Source organism: Cheilinus undulatus, linkage group 5 (assembly GCF_018320785.1).
Source record: "Cheilinus undulatus linkage group 5, ASM1832078v1, whole genome shotgun sequence".
Classification (NCBI taxonomy): Eukaryota; Metazoa; Chordata; class Actinopteri; order Labriformes; family Labridae; genus Cheilinus; species Cheilinus undulatus.
Genome location: NC_054869.1, coordinates 9810003 through 9836384, shown reverse-complemented (window position 1 = coordinate 9836384; position 26382 = coordinate 9810003). Strand labels below are relative to the sequence as shown.

At 40.1% G+C, this 26382-nt stretch overlaps 1 protein-coding gene across 5 annotated transcripts in view; it reads right to left on the bottom strand.

The window, feature by feature from the left end:
- The window catches only part of arvcfb (ARVCF delta catenin family member b), a 271707-nt gene that overhangs the window by 13372 nt on the left and 231953 nt on the right, over positions 1 to 26382 (bottom strand). For all 5 annotated transcript variants that reach the window (XM_041787920.1, XM_041787916.1, XM_041787918.1 and 2 more), the window contains 6 exons: positions 18037 to 18164; positions 13924 to 14074; positions 11639 to 11831; positions 9178 to 9289; positions 8178 to 8265; positions 1250 to 1341 (listed from right to left, as the gene is read on the bottom strand). In XM_041787920.1, the coding sequence (XP_041643854.1) occupies positions 1250 to 1341; positions 8178 to 8265; positions 9178 to 9289; positions 11639 to 11831; positions 13924 to 14074; positions 18037 to 18164 (764 nt within the window). The remainder of the gene's footprint in view (positions 1 to 1249; positions 1342 to 8177; positions 8266 to 9177; positions 9290 to 11638; positions 11832 to 13923; positions 14075 to 18036; positions 18165 to 26382) is intronic.

The window sequence follows — 26382 nt, the reverse complement described above, 5'->3', positions numbered from 1 at the left end:
TGATCCACTGACTCCAGCCTCAGTCTTTTCCCTGTGCTTCCCTAAGCTTCCCTAAGTACTTGAGTCTGCTTTCTTTGACAGTCCTCTGAAGGCTGAACTCATCCCTGTTGCTTGTGCACCTTTTCTTACCACACTTTTCCCTTCTAGTCTACTTTCCATTATTATGTTTTGATGTAGCCTCTGAGAATAGCCTTCCCTTTCAGCAGTGACCTTCTGTGGCTTACACTCCTTGTGAAGGATTGTCCTCTGGACACGAGTCAAGTCAGCAGTCTTCCCCATGATTGTGGTTGTGTGTACTGAACCAGAGTGAGAGAATGAAGGCTCAGGAGCTCTTTGCAAACTGGACTTCTTTTTGAGATGGTGGTTTTTGATTTTTGTGAGCTGTAATCATCAAGATTAAAACAGAAAAGGTCTTAGGATATTTCACTTTGTACGAGATAAATCTAAAATGTACAAAAGTTTAACTTCATGAAGTAAATCACTAGAAAAAAAATGAACTTTTACCTGACATTCTAATTTTCTGAGATGCACCTGTCAAGGTAACTCCATAATTGAAGTATTGTTGTGAATGGGAAAAAAAAGTTTTATCTCTCCAATAGACATGCTAACTGAGCCACAGAAATATCTAATGAGATAATTTAGGCCTGTAAGGAGAAGCAGATAAATGAGCATCCACCTACAGAGGCATATGCTAACGCGTCTCTAATGACATTCATTTTACAACCCCAGAGGGAAAATCTTCTTCATCTAGATCAAAAACAAACCACAAAAGTACTTGGTAGTCATCGAACACATGTCACATTGTCTTAGGTCATTATCCTGTGACTCCTCTTTGAGGCTGGATTGCCAATCAAGAATAAACAAACTTCAGCTGCAGTGTGGCTGCATAACAAGCAGGCGACTGCTTGATAATACGCTGGTCTGTTCATTGGCAAAGCAAGGGCTGTCTCCACCAGGAGTGCTTGTTGGCAGTTCTTTTAATCAGCAGCAGATTAATTACTTTACAGAAACCAAAAGCGTACGCCCAATTAAATGGTGGCTTGTAGATTTGAGGCTGTCCACAGCGCTTGGCTGAGGGTGGCAATATTACCAGAGAACCACAACATCCAGCCTCTTTAAAGAATCGATAGGATTAAGAGCTTCTAACAACATCAAACACGAAGAAAAAAAGACTAAGAGAGGGCTAAATATTACTGAGACACCTTCATTTCATCGTCTTCACTCAAGCCCAGAAAATGTGTGATTGTACCTTTAAAGGCTCCCGTTCTGTCAGGTCCACCGAGCCGTCGCCTGCCTTGTATTTGCACTCCTTGTCCCTCTGGTCAATGGTGGAGTAACCGTCTAATGAGAGCAGAGAACAAAGGACAGCTTATTTTTCAATCCAAAAACCTAGAGAGAGCTTTTAAAAAGTTTGTTTTAACTTGTGAAAAGTGACTGACTCGAATATTTTCAGCACAGAAACACGTACGAGTGCCAGAAAGTTGTTGGACACAGAAAAGAAGACTGAGTAGCACATTCCTTACTTGTGCTTGTCAAAACTTTCTGGCTCTCAAAATATTTGCCACCAGAGTAAACAAACCAGATGAAGTATCTGTTCCCTGTCCTCAAAAATGTTAAACCATGCACCCATCTGTAGTTTTCATACGAGTCAGTACTTATTAAGCGTTTTTGAGTGAGACATCAGCCTTCACTAGATGACACTTCAGCAGCTGCTGCCAGCAGGAGTTAAAGCCTTTTATCAAACATCCTAACCTTGAAAATGTAGCTCCAGAGATTTCATTATCAGCAAGCAGTTGCCTTAAGTTGGCATCTAGGAACATGTAAGCAGATTTTCAAGAGGAGGAGATGTTTATTGAGGATAATGAGATCAACAAGACTTACCGTGGTGGCAAATATTTGGAATTGCTTTGACCAGCTTGTTTGAGATGCAAAGCACTTAACTAACTCAAAAACTGCTGACCACTGAACCTCACAGCATGGAGAAGTGTTGCAGCATGTTATAACTAAAAGTATCAGCAATTATTATGAAACTCTGCCATACAGCAATATTATCTGTATATTTCTTGCAGAAAAAGCGTGTTAAAATATGGCTATAGGGGCTGTGCAAGACTCTTACTGGCCCTCTCATATATATTTATTCTCCTTAACTCACAAACATGCATTTGAAGAATATTCTATGTACATAAAAGAGGGAAGTATATGTATGTGATACGAGTCTTGTTTGTGAATATTAGGACAGTGTCAGTGTATGCCTCTGGGAATAATGAAAATCTCTCAATAAGTCTGGTGAAGCCAGCTGTTAGAGTCAAATGTCTTCTAGAAAGGCCTTTCTTTTCTATGCAGCATTTGCAATGCATGTCAGGGTCCATGATGCCCTGAAGCAATGCCTGATCATTTCACTTTAGTTTAACAGTTACATAGCAAAATCCTCATTTCAGCTGTATGTGCTGAAAAATTTAACCAATTTTCTTGTGATTTACTCACAATAAATAGAGATTACAAATACTAACAAAAGGCAACATCATGATGCTTATTTGTAAAAGAGTAGCGATTCGATACCACTTTTTTTTAATGAAGTACTCAGTGATAGAGTACAACTATCAATACCATTAAAGTTCTTTAAGTTATTTTGAACATTTTATTTTTATTGGCTTTTTATTGGCTGTTTCTCAACACACCTCTTGACAATAAAGGAGTACATTACTGGCATTCTGCTCTTCTTTTATGCCCTCATTTGTTAAGATATCACAACACTGAAGACAAAGCTCTAACTTTGCCTACCTACTCATAGAATGACAGGCTAAAATCATGCTGTAAAACACTACTGAGAACAGTATCTGCAAAGTTTTACATGTCCAAGTACTTAGGCTTGGTATCAACAACAATACCTTACACTAGTATCAGAATTGGTGCATTCCCTTGTAAAAGCAAAGTCAAGCCTCAGCATTTCGACAATGGGAAACTTTTAAAATTGTTGTTGTTTAATAGATGCAGGTTGGTTGAGAGGGGTCTGGCTGCAGACCGTATATCTCTGACAACCATTCTCACACAGTGTTCAATAAAGACGGCATCTATCTCAGAGTAGAAATACACGCTGAAACTTTCAAAATAGAATCAGGTTAAACGTTTGGGGTAAAGGTTAAGGTAAAGGTTAGGATACCAAAAGTTGAAAGTCAAAAACCTGACCTGCAACACCTGATGACAAAACATTTAATAAAGCCAAGTAAACAGTCTGCTTACTGGAAAAAAGCTCATCCCCTCACATAACTCTGTTAGCTACATACATAGTGTATCTACGTAGCTAACATATCTAATGTAGATATGTAGCTAACATAGCTACAGCTAAGCTCACAAAGCAGATACATAAGCTACGCATGTAAGCTATGTAGCTAAGTTATCTTTAATACTGTTTGCCAAAGAAAACATTGCTAAAGCTGACTTTACTACATTGGCTAATGTAGTAGTGTTAATAACCTATTATTGTAGCCAGGGGCGTAGCTAGGGAATTCAGGCCCCCGGAAAGAATATTAATAATAGCAGGCCAAGCATCAAAAGTTGCATAAGTTTTTACAAATACATATGCATTTAATGTATTTACTTGCATTATTTTCCAGCACTGGATACCATTCGGACATTTTTAAGAGAGGAGCAGAGGCCCCCCAGTATTGATTCTACTCTATTTGATACAAATTTCAGTCTGCTGAGTGATTTGTTTTGTTGCTTTTGATTCAATAAAGACACTAATTACTAAGAAAAAAATAGATAAAGACACACTTTTCATTGCAGGCTCCTCAAGGGCCCTTCCCTGCTGTGGGCCCGGGTAATCAGTAATCCCATACTAGTCCACTGACCTTTTTCACTGTTTTATTTATAAAATGTTTCTTACTCTGATATCAGTTTGGTTATTTTATGAATGCAACTGCCAGACTTTGTTCATGAATAAGGTTGAATTAAAAAAAACAAACAAAAAGCTAAATATGCTGTACTGGCCAATTACGGCACTTCCGTTCTGAGTTATACAGATGAACACTCCGTAAGAGAGGCCATTAGAGATGCGAGGTCTGCAGCCAGACTGTCTTTGGTTGGTTTGACGTGTTTCAGATAGACATGGGACCTTAACACTGAATAGCTTTTCCTCTCCCCATGGTTGTTTGTGTTTCTTTTCCTTTCCTTTTCACATGCTGAAAATGAAAATCCCTGTGTATAAACTTCATTTTGGTTGAAAATCTAAGGTAAAAGAGAGATAAGGAGAACATGCATGTGGGAGAGGAACTGAATAAATTGGTTCATACGGCCCCTGATACGAAGCACCAATTATTGTATTGTAATCTTAGTTTTGCATAGGACTGTAAAGGATAAAAAACAACATTGATTCATATCTGTATGCATAACTGTCATATAATTCCTACACATAAATAAAAAATTAAAATAACTGCAATTCTATTAGCATATTTGTAGCCCTTGGCAAACATGCTGCCTCATTCTGAGCTCAGAATTTACCTCTATTTAAGATTTCAAACCACAACTGTCAGAAAGTTAAAATATGTCATCACAAATTCTTCTTAACAGCTCTGAGTGTTTCAATTCTCTCGAGAGCCTTTCTCCTTTTTTTGAAACTCACTTTGGGAAGTTTCATACATGACCTACTTTACAGTCTGAGTATTTTTCAGTACCACTCCAACTTCCAGTATAATTCCTGGGAGGGACTCTGAAAAATAGATCCAGCAGGCATGAAAGACAAGCAGCATGATAGAGTCTTGGATATCTTTTGTAAAAGGATGAATAATAACTTCATGTTCCTGTTAAAAGGGACTTCTTTATTGGAACAACTTTTATCTGTACGTATCACCACCTACAGTCACACAACTTCTTAAACGCTAAAGGGATGTCTTATTTACCACGTATTTGTAACAACAGCAGGATTACAGAGGAAGAGTCTAACCTTATAATTTATAAAGAGTATTTATTTCTGTGAAAACCGCCCACATCTAGAGCTCATATTGAAGGCCCAGCTTTGAACAAACATCTTATCAAGAGAGGGGTCTTGCATACATGATCAAACGGCTTCATGTCTGCTGTTTTCAGTGGTTTAATTTTATGAGTAAAAGCAACATTTTGGCAAGCATTTAAGAGCAAGTAGAGAAGTAAAATAAGAGCAGACGCTATTGGACACTGGAGGGGGATAAGACGAGAGCTAGCTCTTCTAAGGACAATCATGTGGTCTGTCTCTTACCTGGAGCCAGCTCATCCATAGGTATCATATCACCAATGCCACCTTTCCTGGTGCCTGAAAAGCATTCATATGCCATGTGTACATCAAGAGGCACATATAAAAACTAAGAAACTGAGCCAAATGCTGCTGCTTTGTTGTGTAATGGTTCTGGGCCAATGACTGGAAAAAGCAAACTGAGAGTGGGCAGACATGAGCGTCGCAAGTTGAGTTTATGTATGAATGCAAAGAAAAATAAATAATGGGACACAAGGCTAAAAATCAGGACGTTAAACTGCTGTGATGATGCTGACTCCTCTGTCAAAGAGATGTTTGTTGTTGGGCCAATGCATCCCACATACAGCGCTTATAGAAACGACCCTTTCAATGAGTATAAATCATCCATGGTCAATATAAATACATTTTCTGACAAAAAAAAGACAAAAAAACCCTTCTCAATGTCAAAGTCAAAAAAGATTTATACTAATTAATGTCAATTAAATAAAAAATATGTGATGTAAATTAAGTGACTGCATTAATATTCACCCTTTTAAGTCAGTATTTAGTAGACACTGCACCGAGTCTGTGAGGTTAAGTATCAATCAGGCTTGCACATCTGGACATTTTAATTTTACTCCATTCTTCTTTGCAAAACAGCTCAAACTCTGTCCGTTTGTGTAGCAATTAAGATCTGGGCTTTGACTCGGCCACTCCTGATCATTCACCTTGTCAAACATTTCTGTGTAGCTTTGGTTGTATGCTTCAGGTCACTGTCTTGCTGGAAAATAATTCCTCCAAGCCATAGTTCTGCAGACTGAACAAGATTTTCCTCCAGGATTTTCCTTATTTTGCCACATTCATTTTACCCTCTACCTTTACAAGCCTTCCAGGGCCAGCTGCTGAGAAGCATCCCCACAGCATGATGCTGCCATTATTGTTATTCACAGTTGGGGTGGTGTGTTTGTGGTGATGTGCAGTGTTTGGTGTCCACCAAACATAGCGTCTTGTCTGATGGCCAAAAAGCACCAGTTTGGTCTCAAAGAGCTTTCCTCCACCTGACCGTGGAGTCTCCCACATGTCTTTTGGCTTTTGCCAGTATCCTCCTCTTTGCCACTCTCCCATAAAGCTTTGACTGGTGAAGAACCCAGGCAACAGTTGTCAGCAGAGTGTCTCTCATCTCGGCTGCTGAAGCTTGTAACTCCTTTAGAGTTGTCATAGGTGTCTTGGCGGCTTCTCTCACTATTTTCATTGCATGGTCTCTCAGTTTGTGAGGGTGGCCTGATCCGGGATAATTTACACATGTGCCATATGCCTTCCATTTCTTGATGATGGATTTAACTGAACTTCTGGGATGTTGAGTGTCTTGGAATTTTCTTTTGTATCCATCCCCTGACTTTTACTAACATTTTCTTTGCGGTGCTTGGAGTGTTCTTTTGTCTTCAGGGTGTATAATGGTAGCCAGGAATACTGATGGACCAGTGACTGGACCTTCCAAACACAGATGTCTTTGCCCTGCAATCACTTGAGACTCATTAATCACATTCAGGTGATCCCCATTTCACTAAATGTGAGACTACTAGCACCAACTGGCTGGACCTCTGTTGAATTATATCAGCCACTTTAAAGGAGGTGAATATTTATGCAGTCAGTTATTCAACCCAACATATTTTTTGTTAAATTGACATTACTTTGCAGAAATGTGTTTTCAACATAAAAGAGGGTTTTTTGTTTTGTTTTAATGTCCAAAAAGCCAAATTATATCGACCATGACTGATTTTTAAAATCAATAAAAGGGTAAAACATCCAAGGCGCTGAATACTTTATAGGCACTGTACAGTCCCTCTCCCACCTGCTGTTATAGAAAACCTCCATCCCAGTTTTAACATTAAGCACAGAGTACATTTACTTCATAGTGGAAACTTTTTTCAGCATCTCTGACCCTATTACATCAATTTGAAACCCATGGTGAATATAAGAGTGCAAAAAAGCACTTTTCCTCTGTGAGCTGTCATAACAAACTTTTTGACAGTTGAAGGTTTAATAGGAGTAGATTGCTCTTCAAAATTTTCAGCTTTTGTTGAGATTAACCACACAGAACAGCTTTAACATACAAGAGATGAAAGTAGTAAAAAGGCAGGCACAGCATGCCGAACTCATCCATGGAAAAATATGACCTCAGCGTGGTGGACAAACACAATAACAAGCTTTTTAAAACAGGATAGTTTTTTGTTTCAACCTGCTTAGATGGCTTTATGGATGGGACAAAAAAGATAAATAAATATTGTAAAATAAACTGCTTAATGCAGTGTTTTCTGAGGAAGAAATGTGGTGATATTGTTCGTATTTCTAATGCTTAATGAAAGCCAATGAAAAGACCAAAACTGTCAAAAAAATCGGACAAAATCACCAACAAATACTGCATATGCAGCTTAAGTGTGATACATTCTGCTGCTGAGCTCCATATTCATCTAAAAACCATTAAAAACACATCAGCCAACAGCATAATTATGAAGGGTGACATTTTTCTTCATTATGATAAACAAGAGCACTGCAGTGAGTTTTAATTCAGTGCTACATGCAGCCAGGGATAATCATTGGAGAAACAAATGCTTATTTGATTATGGCTGAAAACTGTCCCATAAATGGACTATTTATTTAATTTTAGTGAAAAAGGGAATTATGTACGTTATTTTTGTATATTTTAACATAACATTTTCAAAAGACTTTTCCAGAAAAGAATTTTTTTTAAAAGTTTTGAATCATGGACTAAAACTTTGTTGGTTTTGGACTTTTCATGGAATCTGTTGCCACTTAGTTATGTCTAGAGTATTGCTGGGTCTTGAGACTCTAGTGAGCTTTCATTTCATTTAAATAATGATCTCTGAACTCTTATTATGCCATCACTCATCCAACATGTCCTCTGAACAGGTAAAAACATTAACCATTAATAACTCACACTCAGACTGACCTTGGTTCTTCTCCATCAGAGGCAGAGTGGTGTCGTCATAGCCCGGCTTGCCATTCTTTGTAGCTTTTGGGGTGGCTGTCACCGTGGGCTGTAATGAGGCAAAGCAAGTAGTAGATGAAAAATAAAGCTACAAAAATTAAAATACAGTACAAAAAGGAGATAATAAGTTCATATTCACTCTTAAAGACAAATATTAGCGCATAAAACCATTTGGTTTTCACTTCTCAACCTTTTACCTCTCTGATTGTGTGATATTCTTTCAAAAGCAATATTGGTACAATATTCATGTGCCTTCACTGTCACGCTTGGTGTAGGAAGTTCAGTTATGTCATTCTTATGAGTTCAAGGTTGTAAGTCATATTATTAAAAGAAATCAGACAACTGCATGTTTTTTTTTTTTTTTATTAGTGCTCCAAAAGACACAAAACAGTAGCAATCTGAGAGACATCAGGCCTAATTTCAAGTTACATCCAATATTTTTTTCTAGTTATTTGATAATTCTTTAGCAACTATCAAATATCTGTTTGTGTTAGGATTTGGCCATCCCTTTAACACTAGAACTGCCGGGGATCCCTATATACCTAAAAAGCCAGTGGGTAAGATGTACACGTTATTAGAGTGCATTGATTTTCATTAATAACTCCAATCAAGAGCATTTATTTAACCACAGGCAATCAACAGCTCATTAACCATGGAGAGAGACCAAGATCACAGTCAGATGATGATCCATCACATCCAAAATAGTCCTTGGATTTAGCTAAAACCGCAGCCTCCCACATTGACATTATGGAAGCAAACAGTCAAAGTAGCAAAACTAAAATTAAAAACAGAAACATTTTGTGTGAATTTTATGTGAAGACTTTGTGGAATATCTTATTGGCAGAAATCTTCTCAAAACTACAAGGCTCAATGTTCAAATAATCTGTTTTGCAGCCTAAAATAACACAAAGGTTTTTTTGATTCAGATTCAGTGTGAGGGCCATTGATCACAGTTCAGTACCTGGAAGTGGCTCTTGTTCCATCCATCCTTGGTCAAAGCGTTTCTCAGGTCCTTATAACTCCAGACTGTCTGCAGCACGTGGGACGCCGCTTTAGTTTCACGAGCTGATTGGCTGAGAAGACCACAAAAAAAGTGGAAAACACTGAGATTTAACCACAGCAGTAACAGTCAGACACCTCATCTAACCCTTAAACCAGTGACATCCGGGTGTAGTAACACACTGCCGCAGCAATCAATCTCTTTATTCAAAGACGCCAAGTCCCATGGGTGGCTGCAGGGTCTAGTTTTTAATTCACAGCCAGATGAGTGCACATTTCCTTTCATTAGCTACCTCTGAGCCACCAGTATTAATTACATGTGGGTGGGGGCCTCACTTCAAAGAAAGCTAATCTCACAAGGCTGCGAGAAAACACAGCTATTTGGTCTGTGAATGAACAGTGTGTGGTTATGCTAGTTAGAGCCAGCCTCTGTATGATCAATACTTCACGTCGCCAGGACGAGAGTTTGAAAAGTGCTCTTGATCTTAAATTAAAAGTTTGGTGCAGTCACACTTCATTTCAGCAGGGTTCACACTGTGGAAAACAAAAGACATTTCATATTTCCAAGTTTTCATTATCACAGTGTTGAGCAGAGCTTTGGCATACAGGAACGACTACTCGCTTATGAGCAGCAGCTTCAGAGGCACTCCTCTTTAACAATGCCCTCTAGTTCTGAGAGTCTGTTAATTAATGTGTAGTGTGTGGTGATGTTGTGGTAGCCAAGCTTGTGGCCATTAGAGACACATTACATTATCCTCCATGAATACTGATGTAAATGCCCACAATGCAAATTGCATCCAAGGTCATGCTGTAATTATAACATGTATAATGTCTTCATGTGTATTCACATTCCTGTATGCTTTACATTAGCATGACGACTTTGTTTAGGGCCCAGTCTGCTATACAATGCGGGTGACTCACAGACTCATGATTGAAACACACAAGGAAAATAAACAAGCAATAACCAATTAAAGTGAGATTTTCAGATTACTAGATGTTCTCCTGGAGATTTGTTTCACGATTTCATAAATGTCTGCAGATAGTAATATTTCTGCCAATGTCTACAGCTGACATACTGACCATAAATATCAGTAGAAACTGTAGAGTTTAAATTGAATAACTTAAGAAGACTAAAGTCATTTGAAAACATAAACTGAAATGAACTGAAAAAGTACTATAACTGGCCTAAAGTGTCAAAACTTTTATAAACTCCTGCTCATCCTCTATTTCATTAGAACATGGCACAGAAAAAGTCATAAAAAATATATAAATACATATACTACCCAAATTTACCTACATGCTGATTGGCACGGGATTGGTATTCCCTGTCAAAATCCAGTTGAAATAAGGCAGGCAATTTGGCCTGGAATTTACATTACAAATTATAGACATGGTGGATTTGCAAGGGATTAAAAACACAGGCATCCTCCAAGATTTTTTACAAATTATTAGAGGCCCAGATGATATTACTCCTGTGTGGATAGGGATTATATTTGTGGAGTTTCAGGCAGTACAAACAGACCTTTATATGCAGGAGTCTTTTTCCTTGTTTATACTAACCTCTTTAACTATAAAGTGTATTTTATAGGCTGATGTCTTAGGTCGGAACTATGCTTATATATCAATATTGGTATTAGTTTTGGCTACAATCAATTTGTAAATAGCAGTATATTGGATAACGGTAAACATCTTAAGTCGTGTATCTCCAATACAAAATCATAGGCTGTTGTTTTCTCATGCCAGTGTTGGGAAATGCAAATTAGTGAGCACATACAGCTGTGTTTAACATATTTTAACCACTTCCAAGTACAAAAGGGGTCAGTAGTCTATGGTACTGTTATACTTGGGTCACAGACAGAAAAGTTTGAGAACCCCTGTGATAGACAATAAACGCCTCTGGAAACAGAAATGAGTTCCTTTTCTTCTTCACAATTTCTGTGAAGCGAGTGAGAACCATGAAACAAAAAAAAAAAAACCCTTCCTTTTCTGTGTAGTGTTACTGTCTGCAATGTAAACCCTGACATTTCTTGGTTCAGACATCTGGGAGTAGTGCATGTTCACCTGTTGAATCTCATTTTAACTCAACAGTAGATGTCAAGTGTTGTAGCTACTTTACCCTGACCCACTTTAGTGGTGCAGCATGATAAAGTACTTGCAGTTAACAGGGGTGAGTTTGGATGAAATAACAACATTATGAAGCAAATTTGAAAAAGGAGAAGGAACACCTTTTAAGATGCTAAGTGTTGAACAGAGTACAGATCAATCACTTTTACTAAAGAGTCTGAAAAAAGTAAATTTATGGTTAAAAAAAAGTGGATAAGGTTGCTCTTGTTTTTGCTAGGCACACGTGCTTGAGTTTTTAAAAACTCCAAGACAAGATAGTTAAATCTGCTCTCACAAAATACAGCTGCATCACATCTTACCTGGTCCTGTTGATAGCGACCAGCTTTTCGATGGCCTGGGCCTGGATGAGGGAGCGGGCGTTTTCCGAGCTGTCGGTAACGATCTCATGGATGGTGTTGAGGATGGCAACCACTGTGTCCTCCTCCAAGTTTTTGGCTGGTCGCTGCTGACCGCTGGGAAGGTTGCTCACCAAGTCTCTCATGGCGTAACTTCCTGTAAAGTTGAGCATTTTTTTACAGTTAAAGAAAGATTTTTCGGTTAGAACTTTTCAAGTAATTTATGATCAAGTGAATACCTTAAAACAATTGCGGCATTTTTAAGTGATAGTGGAGGGATAGCAAAAACGGAATAAACTACACACTCAGAATGCCCTCACAACGTCTGACTCAACTTATACCAAATTCGTTTGGGATTAGTATTACCTTGGAACCTCTGGTAATTTGTAATAATTGCACAGGACGTCTGTGTTTTCCATCCTGTGCGAATCAGCATATCTGTAATTTAGGGTGGAAATTCTGTTTTACTTTATGGTCCATGCTGGCTTTTCTTATCAAAAGAATAATAGAGGCAGTGTAGGAGATTTTTAACAATGTTTTGACACATATAGGCTATAAATAGTGCTTCTCTTTCAGTTAATTTAAGCTTATGTGTAATAATGGCATTATTCTGCTTCTTCATTTAAACTCTGTTGTCCAAATGTGCGTGCACACCACTGCTCTCTTCATATGCACAGCACTTGTGCTCTGCTTCCTACAAGTTCTCTTTGCAAGTGCCTGATCTTATATCAGTATTAGTCAGCCATACGATTCATGCATGACACGACTGATGATTTAAAATGCATCGCTCAACATCTAGTGGTTAGACTACAACAGCTGATCTGTGCGAGGAAGGGTATTGCAGATGCGTAATAATCCCAAATTTATAGAGCACAGAATAACATCAACAACATCACCTGCATAGAAACTGTTAAAAGTAACAGGAGAGGTTCACATTTAACATAAGATGTCTCCTTTTCTCATATATTAGCAGAAGGGATGCTTGACTTTCTCTCTCTTCCTCTGTTCGATCAGCTGTAGATATGCACAGGTGACTAACGCTACCTTGATGCATAATGGGAGAGGTAGAGGAGATATTTCACTAGACAATTAGCCATGGGCAGCTTTCTACAGACTGTTAAAAATGTTAATATTAGGGCTGTCAAAGTTAACGCGTTAAAAACATGTTAATTCTTAACACCACTAATTTTTTGTCACATGAATAATGCACGCGCATTCTGAGTAGTTTGCGAGACCAGGAAGCAGCACCGCCGTGATGCAGTACAAGTGAGCAGAAATGGATAAAGGACAGAGACTTTTGAATGGCAGGTTCAGCTTTGAGATCATGCCAGATAAGACTGAGGTTATTTGCTCTTACTGTCGACGCGAACTGAGTTACCAGGAGTTTGTAGAGTCTTAAACACCACGTACCAATCTTGAATACCTGTTTTCGTTTTGGGTTGTTGCCATGAACAAACATTTGCATAAGGAAAGCATTTTTGTCCACTTGTGTTGATAAGGGTATTTAAATCTTGAGAAATATTACCGTTTGGCACATTTAGAGCAGATAAAAATGGTGTGATTAATTTGCAATTAATCTTGAGTTAATAATGAAAGTTGTGAGATTCATCACAAATAAAAATCTTAACCTATTGACAGCCCTAGCTAAAACACACACACACACACACACACACACATATATATATATATATAGAGAGAGAGAGAGAGAGAGAGAGAGAGAGAGAGAGAGAGAGAGAGAGAGAGAGACAGAGAGACAGAGAGGGGAAAACACTTATGTGCATGCTTCCTATTGGAACAGTATTTATCTATTTAACCGTTATTTAACAAGGTTGGTCCCATTGAGATTAAAAACCACTTTTTCAAGGGAGACCTGGCTAGTATGAACATTTGCTGTGCATTTTCAATTCTGCATCCATGCAGCACCCTTATCTTGTCCTTCAGAAAAGTCTGCTAATTTTGTACATGACAGACTTTGCCTATCCCGTGTGAATCCATTGCACCAAACAGTGATATCAGAGGTCCAGAGGTAATGCTACTTTAGATGGACAGTTAAGGCTGCAGATTTTCTTCCCTGGTTCTTTCATTTGAGCGTTATTAACTCTGCCAAAGAGCACTGCCAAAGAAAAGTTGAACAGAGGCTTTCATGGTCTTTGTTCATTCCTAATTCTTGGTGTGGCTGTGCAAAGAGTTACCTCCATATCAGTGATTTAAAAACATCGCTGCTTTTTTAGATTTTTAAAGTTTCATACCAATCAGGTCTTTGTTGCGGCGGTCAATGGACAGGTTGCGGAGGGCGATGGCCACAGCCCGGACCACCTTGTCAGAGTCGGAGCGCAGCAGCTCTACCAGTATTGGAAGACCTTTCTCTTTTCGCACCGTGGCTCGGATGTAGTTGGACCACTGAGGGCAGACAAAGGACATGATGTGACTACATTTTTTTTTTCATTTCAACCTTTACCCCTGTTGGTGGAGTGAGTGAGCACACGCTGTCAGCAACATCCTGTTTGACATTCATGCAGACCTGAGAAGCCCCACATGGGAGCTGCCCGGCATGTCGACACTTCTCTCTGGGCGAGCTTCACTAGACGAGTCCGGGTCACCTTCATGACACCAAGACGGTTCCTTTTTGTTCACACAATCTACACTCCCTCAGTCTTTCACTTTTTAACTACAAGCCGGCTCTGACTGCTCCTTGACTCTGACTAATTCACACATTACACAGCGGGGCTCTGCATCGACAAGTGATATAATTTGTCTTAATTTAAACATCAGTAGATTTTACTTCTCATTTTTCTGTAACATGAAACATTAAGTTTGACATAAAAGGGTTTTCTCATCTAAGCACCAGCACCCCAAGAGATGTAATTAAGCAAAAGGCACTGACAGCAACGCCACTAGGTGGCAGTAGCAAGCCTTTAAAAACAGATCAGTCCAGAGGTAGAGAGCTGAAAGGAGGCAAAAAAAGATGGGGATTTTTTTGAAGAAGCTCTGATATCCTCTTGGGGAGCAGGGACAAGCTTTGTCCAGCTACCAGATGTGAAATTGAGATGTGTAAGCAGCTCCACGGGTTCCTGAGCCCCTTGCCAGAAATTCTGATCAGCCTCAGAATGAAAAAATTCAGCACAGGAAAGAAGGATTTCTCCTCAAAATGTTCACCTTAGCTGAAAATCACTACTAATGCATTATTAATATAGAATTTGGAGCTCAGACTGGATGTTAACTCCAATAGTTTGTGTTCTTTTTCTCCACTCGAGGCAGAAATGCTTGATAGTGCTGATGAATTCACAGGACCGGAGGATGTGTTTACAGTCCACACCGTGGTGTGAAAAGAAGCGCTGCTGTGATAATGCTGCTCTCGGCTGAATGTAGCCAGACTGCTGAAACACTAAGTGACTCCTCTCACCCCGGGGCGCTACGAGTAAACGGGCATCTGACAAGTAGACCTCCCTGTTTTTCATCATTTCTGCCTGTGGGTCAGACAGCCTTCCTACAGTGATCTAATTGGAATAAATGTCTTGTGTTAACGTTCTTATATCATCCATTCTCAAAAGCAAACATCCAGCTGAGATGGAAGTTCAGTGTACTTTAGTTATCTAACTCCTATCTGGTCTTATTATCCCACTTCTATGGATGATTCTGACAAAGTAAGGCCCTATCATAGCTTCTTGCTGTCTGGTTTAATCGTGTCTTTAGACTTATTGTAGGTTTTTCTGTTTATAGTTTGCAGGAAAAACACATTTATAAGGCTGAGCTAAGACCACAGGAGTTTAAAATCTTACCATTTTTAAAGTTAAGTTGCATCAGGCTACATGAGGAGAAACATACAATTATTTTTCTCTTTGATCTCAAATATTAACAAGATAGGGGGAAATGCTGCATTTCTAACTACAGTATACCATAAATATAACTGTGTTTGTCAGAGGAAGAGGCATACCATGATCACATATATTATCATAGGGAGGGAGATATGAACAAAACAGACCATCCAGAGTGATGATTATCAGCAAATTAAAGCAAAAGGCTAAAGGTAAGTGGACAGTTAAATCAGTCTTAAGATCCACTGATGCTGTTCATTTAACTTGTTGGTTTTCTATCCACCTTATTCCTAAACTCCCATGATACATTGCATGAAGTCTGCAGGTGACATCTAGTGCCTTCTGGCCTTCAGGTTCCACCTGGTTTTAAGACTGATTCAGAAATAAAAAAGCATGAATCAGGACAATGCAATTATTCGTACTCCTTTAACTATCAAGAAATGAGAGGATAAAGTAAAGAAATAGCCTCAGACATCATGCACAAGTAAACAGGGGAATCTCAAACAATTAGGATATGATAGAAAAATTAATTTCTTTCCAAAAGTTAAATTTACATATATTCTAGTTAATCCCACACAATGTGAAATATTTCAAAGGTGTTTTTGTTAAAATCCTGATAATTATGGCCTACAGCTCACTAAAATAATAATATAAAACAGGTTCTGTTAAACTGCACACAAACTGCTCAGTCAGGCAAACATCCCTCCAGGTACGCCGACATTTGCATGTATGTAAATGAGGGACTTTTCTGAACTTTGGTGAAAAATTGCCCCCTTATGAAATGCATTCAGAAAGTATTTAGACCCCCTTCACTTTTTTAGTTTTGTTATGTTGCATCCTGATGCTACAGTTGTTTAAATTCATGTTTTTTCTAATTGATACACTCAGTACCTTGTAATGACAAAGTGAAAACAGAACTGACTTATAAACAGACTTTCCAACCAAGCAAACTTTCATGTGCAAAAAACATGAAATCCCTCTTATAGTTTGCAAAAAACACATGAAAGCCAAGCAGACTTTCATGTGTTTTGCACTGAGGAGAGGCCTCTGTCTAGCCACTCTGCTATAGAGCCTAGATACGTGGAGGGCTGCAGTGATGGTTGCCCTTCTGGAACAATGTCCCATCTCCACACAGAAGCTCTGTCAGTGACCATCGGGTTCTTGGTCACCTCTCTTACTAGGGGTGTAAGCCCTTTTTCCTTTGATTGCTCATTTTGGCCAGGCGACCAGCTCTTGGAAGAGTCCTGGATGTACCAAACTTCTTCCAGTTGAGAATTATGGAGACTACTGTGCTCTTGTGAACCTTTGGTGCAACAGATATTTTTGTAGCCTTTCCTAGATCTGTACCCTGCAACAATCCTGTCTTTGAGCTCCGCAGGCAGTTCTTTCAACCTTAGCTTGGCACTATAGCTTGCTTTTTGCTCTGAACTGCATTTTCAGATGTGAGGCCTGCTATAGAGAGGTGTTTGCCTTTCTAAATCATGTCACATCAATCAAATTTACCACAGGTGGACTCCTATCAAGGCGTAGAAACATCTCAGCAAAGGTCCAGAGAAATAGGAGGAATCCAAGCTAAATTTCAAGGGTTGCTGCAAAGGGTCTAAATACCATGTGTTTTTTTCTCTTTTTTAATTTGTAAAAATTTGCAAAACTTATAATTCTGTGTTTACCTTTTCATGATGGGGTACTGAGTGAAGATTAATGAGAATAAAAATGATTTTAAATGACAATAGCATTAGGCTGCAACTTAACAAACTGCAGTGTTTCTTAATATTTTACAGATTGAGCACAAATGTTGGAGCAGCATGTCTCTTTAACAGACGCCATTAATGAATCAGCTTAAAACAAAAGTAAACAGAAGGGCACCAGTGTGTGGTCATAGCCTTTTTTCTTTTTTATTCAGTCTCATAATTCTCTAAGGTGCACCATGCTTGCGTTTCTTTGCATGCCTCTGCACGAACTCGGTCTGATTTGCAGTTTCCTTTTCCCTCTGTGTCTCTGTCATTGCAGTGCCAGTGGTCTAAGCTCAAAGCCACTGATGCACCACTTGGCCTGTTGCAAAACACTTACAAAGTGTGCTCAGCTGCCCAATTTTATGAGGGTGCTAGTGCAGGTATATGAGCAGTTTCATATGTGGATATGGTGCAATAACAAGGCTAATAGCTGACGCTATATGTGTGGTAATGCTGGTGCTATTAGCACAGTGTAATTAATTCTTTGTGGATCTGCCCCTTGGCCTATAAAGCCCTTATATTTGCAAGTTATTTGGGCTATCAGCATGGATCATTGGCCTGAAGATTTGTCCTTCAATAGTCTAGTGAAGGTAATTTGGTGTAAATTAGCCCAAAATTCCTGTCACCTTAGCCTGTCACTGGCGACTCCAAGAATAATGCTTTGCTTTTTTGTGTTTCTGTTCATCAATCTAAGACATCTGCAACTGAGAGGTCAATGATGAGGACAGTCATAAAAACAATACAGCATTCAGGAAAGAAATGTCAGTCAGAGCACAATGTGTACATGTTGTACCCTCCCCAGCCCAAGACTCACGGTCCACTGTCCAGCGCTGAGGTTCTGAAGGGCCCCTGCAGCGGCCTCCAGGGTGTTGTAGTTCTGGCTCTCAGTCAGCAGAGATAGGTACAGCCGCACGACTTCAGGCTGATACAGCAGCTCAAAGCCTGCAGGGAAATACACAGAAACACACACTGGTTAGACTCCCTGGCATGACAGACAGGCCAATTAGGCTGAGTGAAGGTAGAGGCAGTACAGTGCTGAGGTTTATCTCGGACCAGAGGGAGATTCTTTGGCAAACAGGAGAGAGGCTTTACTATAATGCACAAAAACACTACAGAAAAGTGGGGGACCTCGACTTATGCAAAAGTCCAACTGTAGTATATTTGGAAAGTTTCTCAGAAAATAAGAGGAATATAAAGTCCTGGCCACTTGGTTTCACAAAAGGCTGCAACAACTTCACAAAGAAATGTTGGAGCGGAGCCCAGCATCTTTCCTCCTGGTGATTCTGAAGCGTTATGAGTTCGAATACTTCGGTAATATAAATGAGCAGAGCACAAGAAGGAGAGAATATTGATCGGACCGAACCCGGAGTGTTTGAGCAGGAGGTTTATCTCACATAACACATAACGCATTCCAGCACAGTCAGTCATTAGGGCCTCCCTCTGATGGAAACATAATTACATTATCAGCTATTAGACAGCGCCGGCACACGGAGAGACGAAGGCGTCCAATCACATCAAATCACATTTAAACATCCATGGGGTTTTCTTATGTTGCACAAACAGGTTCGGCTCTGCGTGCTGCTCAACAAGACACAGAACAGATCAATTAAAAGGTAGGGATTACACCGGGAGGAGAGTTTTAAAGTCAAGGTCATGTTAAGCCGGAGAGGGAGTCATACATTTTTATAGCTGGAGTGCTCACAGCACAGGAAAGGGAGACGTTTCATCAGATTGTGAAGGCTTGAGTAAAATATTTCTCTTCATTTATGATCCTGAAGGCATAGAAAGGCCTATCTTGAAGAATAAAACATCACCCTCACTGGTGGGCACTGGAATTATTAGTCAGATAAAGCACTTATTAACATTTTTATCATTTCAAGGTTAGCAATACCACTCTAATGTAGTATGTCTGCCACTATTTAGGGCTGGAGCTCCAGGTAATGCATACAAGCATTACTCCACAGTGGTCTAACACAAGCACAATGGGGTGCAGATGGCCTAGCGGTTAGATTGCACCCCATGCATGTGGCTCCTTTTCCGCATGCCTTCCCTCTAATCTCCCATCCCCATTTCTGATTCTATCCATGATTATAATAACTTATCTTTAACACCAGCACAATGGATGGATGGCACCTTGCAACACAGAGCAGTTTTCTAGTCTTCTGATTAAGTAAATGTAGATAAATTTGTGGACATACTGTGACAGAAAAAACTGGAAAAAATAGCCTTGTAAATGCTTAGTCGGAGAAATAAGTGCACAGTCTGGTGGTGCAAGCACTGCTATTTTCAGCCACATTTGGATGGATTGACTGCTTCATGTTTGCATACCTAACATGTCAACAATGACAAAACCATATATGCTTCCTTCCACGTTTAGCCAGGTTTCATAAATTGTGCTCAATCTGGACTGTTTTCTGGGTGTTTTCTTAAGCCACAGTCAGACTACGTGTTCTCAGCTCAATTATATCCTGACCCGACAGTTGTAGAAAGGAGGAGGATCAGGAGAGCCACATTCATCAATCCACATCCATTTCCTGAGAGGGGCGGAGTCAGGCAGCTCAGTAACATTTAAAGCCACAGACACAGGAACAGCTCGTTCTGAGCAGGGCTTTTTAGACATGCAAAAATCCAATACTGGCGTGTTTTTTTCAGCAACAGACATCACAGGCATGTTTTATGGATCTCTGAGACCAATATAAACTTGTCTTAAAGGGTAAAATACAACCCCTTTAAGTGAAATACTTGTGTTGTCTCCCACTTTGCTTCCTCAGACATTTTCCCTCTCAAAAATCATGTGGTCTGACGTTGGCTTTAATATGAATAAGTCGTCTAGTCTGATTTTAAATTTGCATTTAACTGACTGTGAAATTAGTCATCAAGGAGCAGCCATAATCATGACTAAAGACGTACATTTAAGGTTTGATTTTAATCCAGTCATCGTCCAGACTGCTTTTCCCTGATCCCAGCTGCCACTGGACAAAAGGTGACCACCAGTCAATCACAGGGCTGATATAAAGAGACGGACAAGCAGTTAACCATCTTGTACATCAATCTAACAGGCATCTCTGCTGGAGGATCAGGAGAGAACTCTAGCCTGCATACAGAGAACTTCACAAAGAAAAACCCTGTACAAAAATAGGACTGGAACAAACAATTGTCTTGCTGTGAGGCAACAGTGCTAGCCCCTGCAGTACTGTGCAGCTGGGATTTATTTGACAAAACTTGAATAAAATTGTCAAGGGAAGCATTAACAAAATTGGAAAAAGCCTTAAAACTGATGTGAAAACAAAGCTTGGTTATGACATTGACAATGTGATGACCAAAGAGTCTTTAGGAGTCAGAACTGAGCCTAAGTGCTGCAACTGGGGGCACAATCTTCTCTTCCTCAGTGAGGCTTTAACAGCCTGCTGCAGAGAGAGCTGGTGGCTAAAATCTCCTTTTACAGAAGCACCATTTCCCCTGCAGCTTCCCTCATATCCTCCACAACAGCACACAAGCAATTTTAAAATCCTCCTTCAATCCCTTCAGGCTCAAATTAAAAGAAAATATAACCCACTGTTTCTCCCCATGTCTTCTGAGCCCGTGTTTTTCCGAGGCTCTATTTGAAACCCCCATATTATGTGGGCAGGGATGTATAGTAACTCATTAGATTGATGCACAAGGGCTGACAATGCCTTTGGTACATTTTTAAACCATAGAATAAGAGAATCTTTTTGTAATGTGAGTCCGACCAGGGTCCCAGTATAAATCAAAACTGTTTAAGGGCGACATAGGGAAACAACTCCTTTTTATATAGATGTTTCATAAAAGGGCTGAGGAAAGAGTGAGAGTTTGTGAGCTACAACGGAAACACAAACTGACATTTTTGCCTCTGAATCCACATCTCACACCCGTAATTTGCAGAGCGGAAGCCTGGATTTGCCAGATTCAGACACAGAAACACTCAAAAACCAGGGTTTCATCCCTGTGGTGTTTTACCCCCCAAATCACGTCGGTTGTGCGTAGGAGGAAGAGCAAGGTCAGGGAAAGTATTAAACTTTCAAAGAAGCAGAAGACGCAGGAGCCGTCACACCTAAGACCCTCGTTGTAACCATGTGCTCCAACATGAATCACATCAATAGAGGCAACGTGAGGGGGACGAGCCTGCAAACCAGACACTCAGCAACATTCTGCATGCTCCTCATATTTCTGGGCCTACTGGGTGCACACTCAGCAAACTGGAGACCATGTTGCAGGCGCTCCTGTTGACAGACACTTCATCTCCTCGGCAGATTCTCTCCGTGCAGAATGTCAGCCATGTTCTACCTTTGTTGCCAAGTTCATTGGCACTCTCAGACTGTGCAGCATCCCCGTTAAAAAATCTGCAAATCCACATTTTCTCTTTTTGTGCAATTCCTGTGGTCGTGGTCTGGCAGCCGACTGAAGCGACTTATGAAATTGGCATTTCACGAAAAAAAGGACTAAAGACCAAAAAAAAAAACCATCTACTGTTCGACAAAGGAGAATGGTAGTGGAAAGAAATTCACTAGGGCTGTAATTCCTTTATCCTTTAGTGTAATTTTTTCCTCTTGAGCCAGAAAATATCTATGCCAGAGTTTTTATTCTGAATCCTTTGCCTTTTTGTCACCACTAATTGCCTTTAAACATTGCTGATAGCATCTGCCAGGTTGAGTTCTGTCATCAGCTGAGTGCCTAAGCGCTCTTGTTGTTGTTGTCATCAGTCGTTCCTTTCTAGCCTTTGGGCCTGCTAGTTGTCAGTTAGTTAGGCAGCATTACAATTCAGCGGGGATATGAGCTGTCAGAGAGACGTGACCTTGGCTTTGCTCAGGGGTGACATACAGCCCTATATTCTCTGACAGGCTGTGAACATGATGAGATTACCTAAACACAGAGGTTATCAGTGGAGATTCTGCACGAGAACGGTTTGTTTATAGTGAAAAAGAAAGACTAAACTCAGATTGAAGCTGGATTTAGGGCTAGATAGAGGACATACAGTGCCTATAGAAAGGTATTTCGTTGTATTGATTTCATAAATCAATCATGGTCTATATACACTATATTACCAAAAGTATTCACTCACCCATCCAAATAACTGAAATCAGGTGTCCCATTCACTTCCATGGCCACAGGTGTATAAAATCAAGCACCTAGGCATGCAGACTGTTTCTACAAACATAATTTGTAAAAGAATGGGTTGCTCTCAGGAGCTTAGTGAATTCCAGCGTGGTACTGTGATAGGATGCCACCTGTGCAACAAGTCCAGTGGGGAAATTTCCTCGCTCTTAAATATTCCACAGTCAACTGTCAGTGGTATTATAACAAAGTGGAAGCAATTCGGAATGAGAGCAACTTAGCTACGAAGTGGTAGGCCACGTAAAATGACAGGGTGGGGTCAGTGGAGTGCACAGAGGTCACCAACTTTCTGCAGAGTCGATGGCTACAGACCTCCAAACTTCATGTGGCCTTTGGATTAGCTCAAGAACAGTGCGTAGAGAGCTTCGTGGAATGGGTTTCCACGGCCGAGCAGCTGCATCCAAGCCATACATCATTAAGTGTAATGCAAAGCTGGACTCTAGAGCAGTGGAGATGTGTTATCTGGAGTCATGAATCACGCTTCTCCATCTGGCAATCTGATGGACGAGTCTGGGTTTGGCGGTTGCCAGGCGAACAGTACTTGTCTGGCTTGGCATTGTGCCAAGTGTAAAGTCTGGTGGTCCAGCTGCCAAGAAGCATCCCCACAGCATGATACTGCCACCACCCTGCTTCACAGTGGGGGTGGTGTGTTTGTGGTGATTTGGAATGTTTGGTTTCCACTAAACATAGCGCCTTGTCTGATGGTCGAAAATCACCATTTTGGCCTCTTTAGAGTACAGAACTTTCTTCAACTTGACCATGGAGTCTCCCATATGCCTTTTGGTGAACTCTAGCAGAGATTTGATCAGAGTTTTCTTCACCAGTGGCCTTCTCATTGCCACCCTCCCATAAAGCTTTGACTGGTGAAGAACAACAGTTGTTGTATGCATTGTCTCTCCCATCTCAGCTGCTGAAACTTGCAATTCTTGGTGGTCTCTCTCACTAGCCTCTTTCTTGCACGGTCACTCAGTTTGTGAGCAGGGCCTGATCTAGGCAGATTTACACATGTGCCATATTCCTTCCATTCATTGATGATGGATTTAACAGAGCTCTGTGGGATGTTCAGGGCCTTGGAATTTTTTTGTCTCCATCCACTAACCTAAACTTTTCAACAACCTTTCCTCTGAGTTGCCTGGAGTGTTCATTTGTCTTCATGGTGTAATGGTAGCCAGAAATACGCCAGTGTCTTTATACAACAATCAAAGAGGATTTTGTTGCATTTTTTTGTCATGAAAGCCAAACTATATTGACCAGTAAAGATGCATCACTTATGTAAAGGGAAGTATATTTGCAGTATCATGATGCAGCAGGAATATTTCTGGCCTAGCAAGACCACTGCTGAGGAAAACAGGCAAACACATGAAATACTAAGACACCTGACGTTGTCTCTCCTCACACAAACACAGAGAGACTCAGTCGATACAGCACATACGAAGTGCTCTTGGGATCTGCTCTCATCCCTAAATGAGGTGAGCAGGAGCAGCAGCAGGTAACTTTTCAAAGCAGAAGATGATGCTGACAACTCCTGCAATTGAGGCAACGCTCAATTAGCACCTAGGCCCTGCAGAGAAGAGGTTCTGTGGCGCTGCGGTGTGTGAAAACTGGGTTAGAAACAAAGTTTAGCCAAAGTGATTGAATGATGCTTAGCACGGAGCTACTGCATTAACTCGGTTCAAATAGATTCACTATTGAGTGCAATTAAAGGCAAGGTGTGGCAGTGTGACAGCCTGGTAAATGATAATGGATTAACTGAAGGAGGGACACCCCACATTTACACATGCATGTGAACAAAATGTAGACCCTGTTCTTTTTGCCTTCCTCTGGGTTAGTCCGGTGCAGTCGTGCAGACTGGACACGCACATCCACAAACACAAAACAAACCCTCTCACGGTCATGTCAGAAAGTGATGTTCATCGATCCAGCCTTCCTCTAACACTTGCTTCCTTCTATTCAGGCGCTGTACTTGCTCTATTTATTTCCAGGATACAAACAGAACACGGCACTTCCATCGAATCAGAGGGACATGATGGCGTATCACTTTTTACAACTCATATGGGAGTTTTCAGCGCTGTGGAGGGACAGGAGAGATGGATGAAGGTAAAGCGACTGACAGATGGGAAATATAGAAAAAAACAGCAGAAAAAAGCATCCTCCTAGCTGTCATTTTTTCCCCAATATGTTTTTGCTTTGGTATAGTTTTTCTGCATTCACAGGAACATGGTAAGAACACATGGGCTAACCTTTTGCCCTCATGATGATTGGTTAATAGAAATGCTGATGACATGAAGCACTACGGGGACTTTCTGCTGCGGCTCTCATTTGTTCAGTCTCACCAGGTAAGAGTCATCGAGAGATGGAAAGAGCAGCGCTGACCACGGGGTCACCATCTCCTCATAATGAATCACATGCATAAATAAACAAGGCCATTCCAGTGGGAGAAGCCTCAAGCCGCCGTGTCTCCAGTCTTTTCCACAAGTGAAACTCGAGCACATTTGTCCACACCAGCTTTTAAAAAGAGGGTTGTTATATAAGGACATGCTAGTACTATATAGTGCTAATGAAGAGGGTAAAACTGCAGCAGGGTGATGGCTAAAGCAGCACATCATTAAAAGTTGTATGCCACCAGTATTATAATGGCGGTTAGTCTCTCAGGTTCATTAAAAACCAAAAAAGGTGAGTGGTAGAGCCACGTAAACAAAACAAGTAAATTGGCAGGGCTCCCGGGGGCATTAGAAACGCCTGAAACAGCTCTGCCTTCAGTCTTAATGGGTTTTTGCAAATAATGCTGATTGTCCACCTGCTTGAAGGACCAGACTGATGACATTTACAGACTGCAACGCATATAGATCAATAAAATTATACAGGACACAGTGAATGTTGATAATCAGTCAATGTAGAGCACAACAGCGTGGTTCCAGAAATGAACATCCCACTCATTTTCTACGTGGTAGATTTGATTATTAATGCTATAATGTCATGCGTATGCAAGGTCGACCAATCAAGAGCTACCCAAGTGTACACGGATGGTATAAGGTCCTATAGACCCTTGGTTCTCAACTGGTGGGTTGCAAAGCCATTTTCAGTCACTGGCATGTATGCTTGGAAGAAAACATATGTGGCAAAAAGCATCTAAAGTCTTTTATTTTGAAGGAGACATCTTTACATTTTAGCTCTGTTCAATCTTTTGTTCCATTCCATGTTCAAACGCTCAATTTTTCATAGAAAACTTTGGATTATGACTGAAAAATATTTAGGAAAGTGGGTCCCGGTTTGCCATTATGGTGTTGGTAGTGGGTCCTGATGCCAGTTAAGAGCCACTGCTGTGGACGACCAAAGTTGGTATGATATTCACCTTAAGAAAAACATGGTTTATTTGTAATCTTATGCTAAGAACTGAACTAACCATGACACTTGAGTGTCACAGGTGTGTCTCTGATTGGTGAAGCCCATGTTACCATTAGAAATATGTCTGTCAGCAGTCGGTGATGACAATACGAATGGCACACTTGATATGAAATACTGCATACATAAAAAAGAATATATATCTACTATAGCTGTTAACCAATATTTTTAAATAATGATTAATCAGAGAATTTCTAAAGTTAATCACAATTACTATTTTTGTAACGTTTTTAAAACCCTCTCTTTTGCTTTCAAATGTTTTTATATCATTGTGATTTTTCATACTATCATAACTTCTTACTGCTACTACTTTATAGATCGAAGGTTCTGACATTAACTCAACAACAGAAAAAGGTAAATGTTTCATAAAACAACATGCAGATGACTTCTGACTTGTCCACTAAGCTTTCTGAGATTTTGTAGTGAGACATTAAGGAGAAGTGGTGGGCTTAATTACATCACTGTGGCTGCAGGGAGACACCGCAGTGGCTTGATCATACAGCATGTGATTAATCACAATAAAATAAATTATCCACTAATTACGGACCTTAACTGCATTGCAATTAATGCATTAATGCTGACAACCCTAATAACAACATTACTTTAAACAATTTAAATGCAGGAT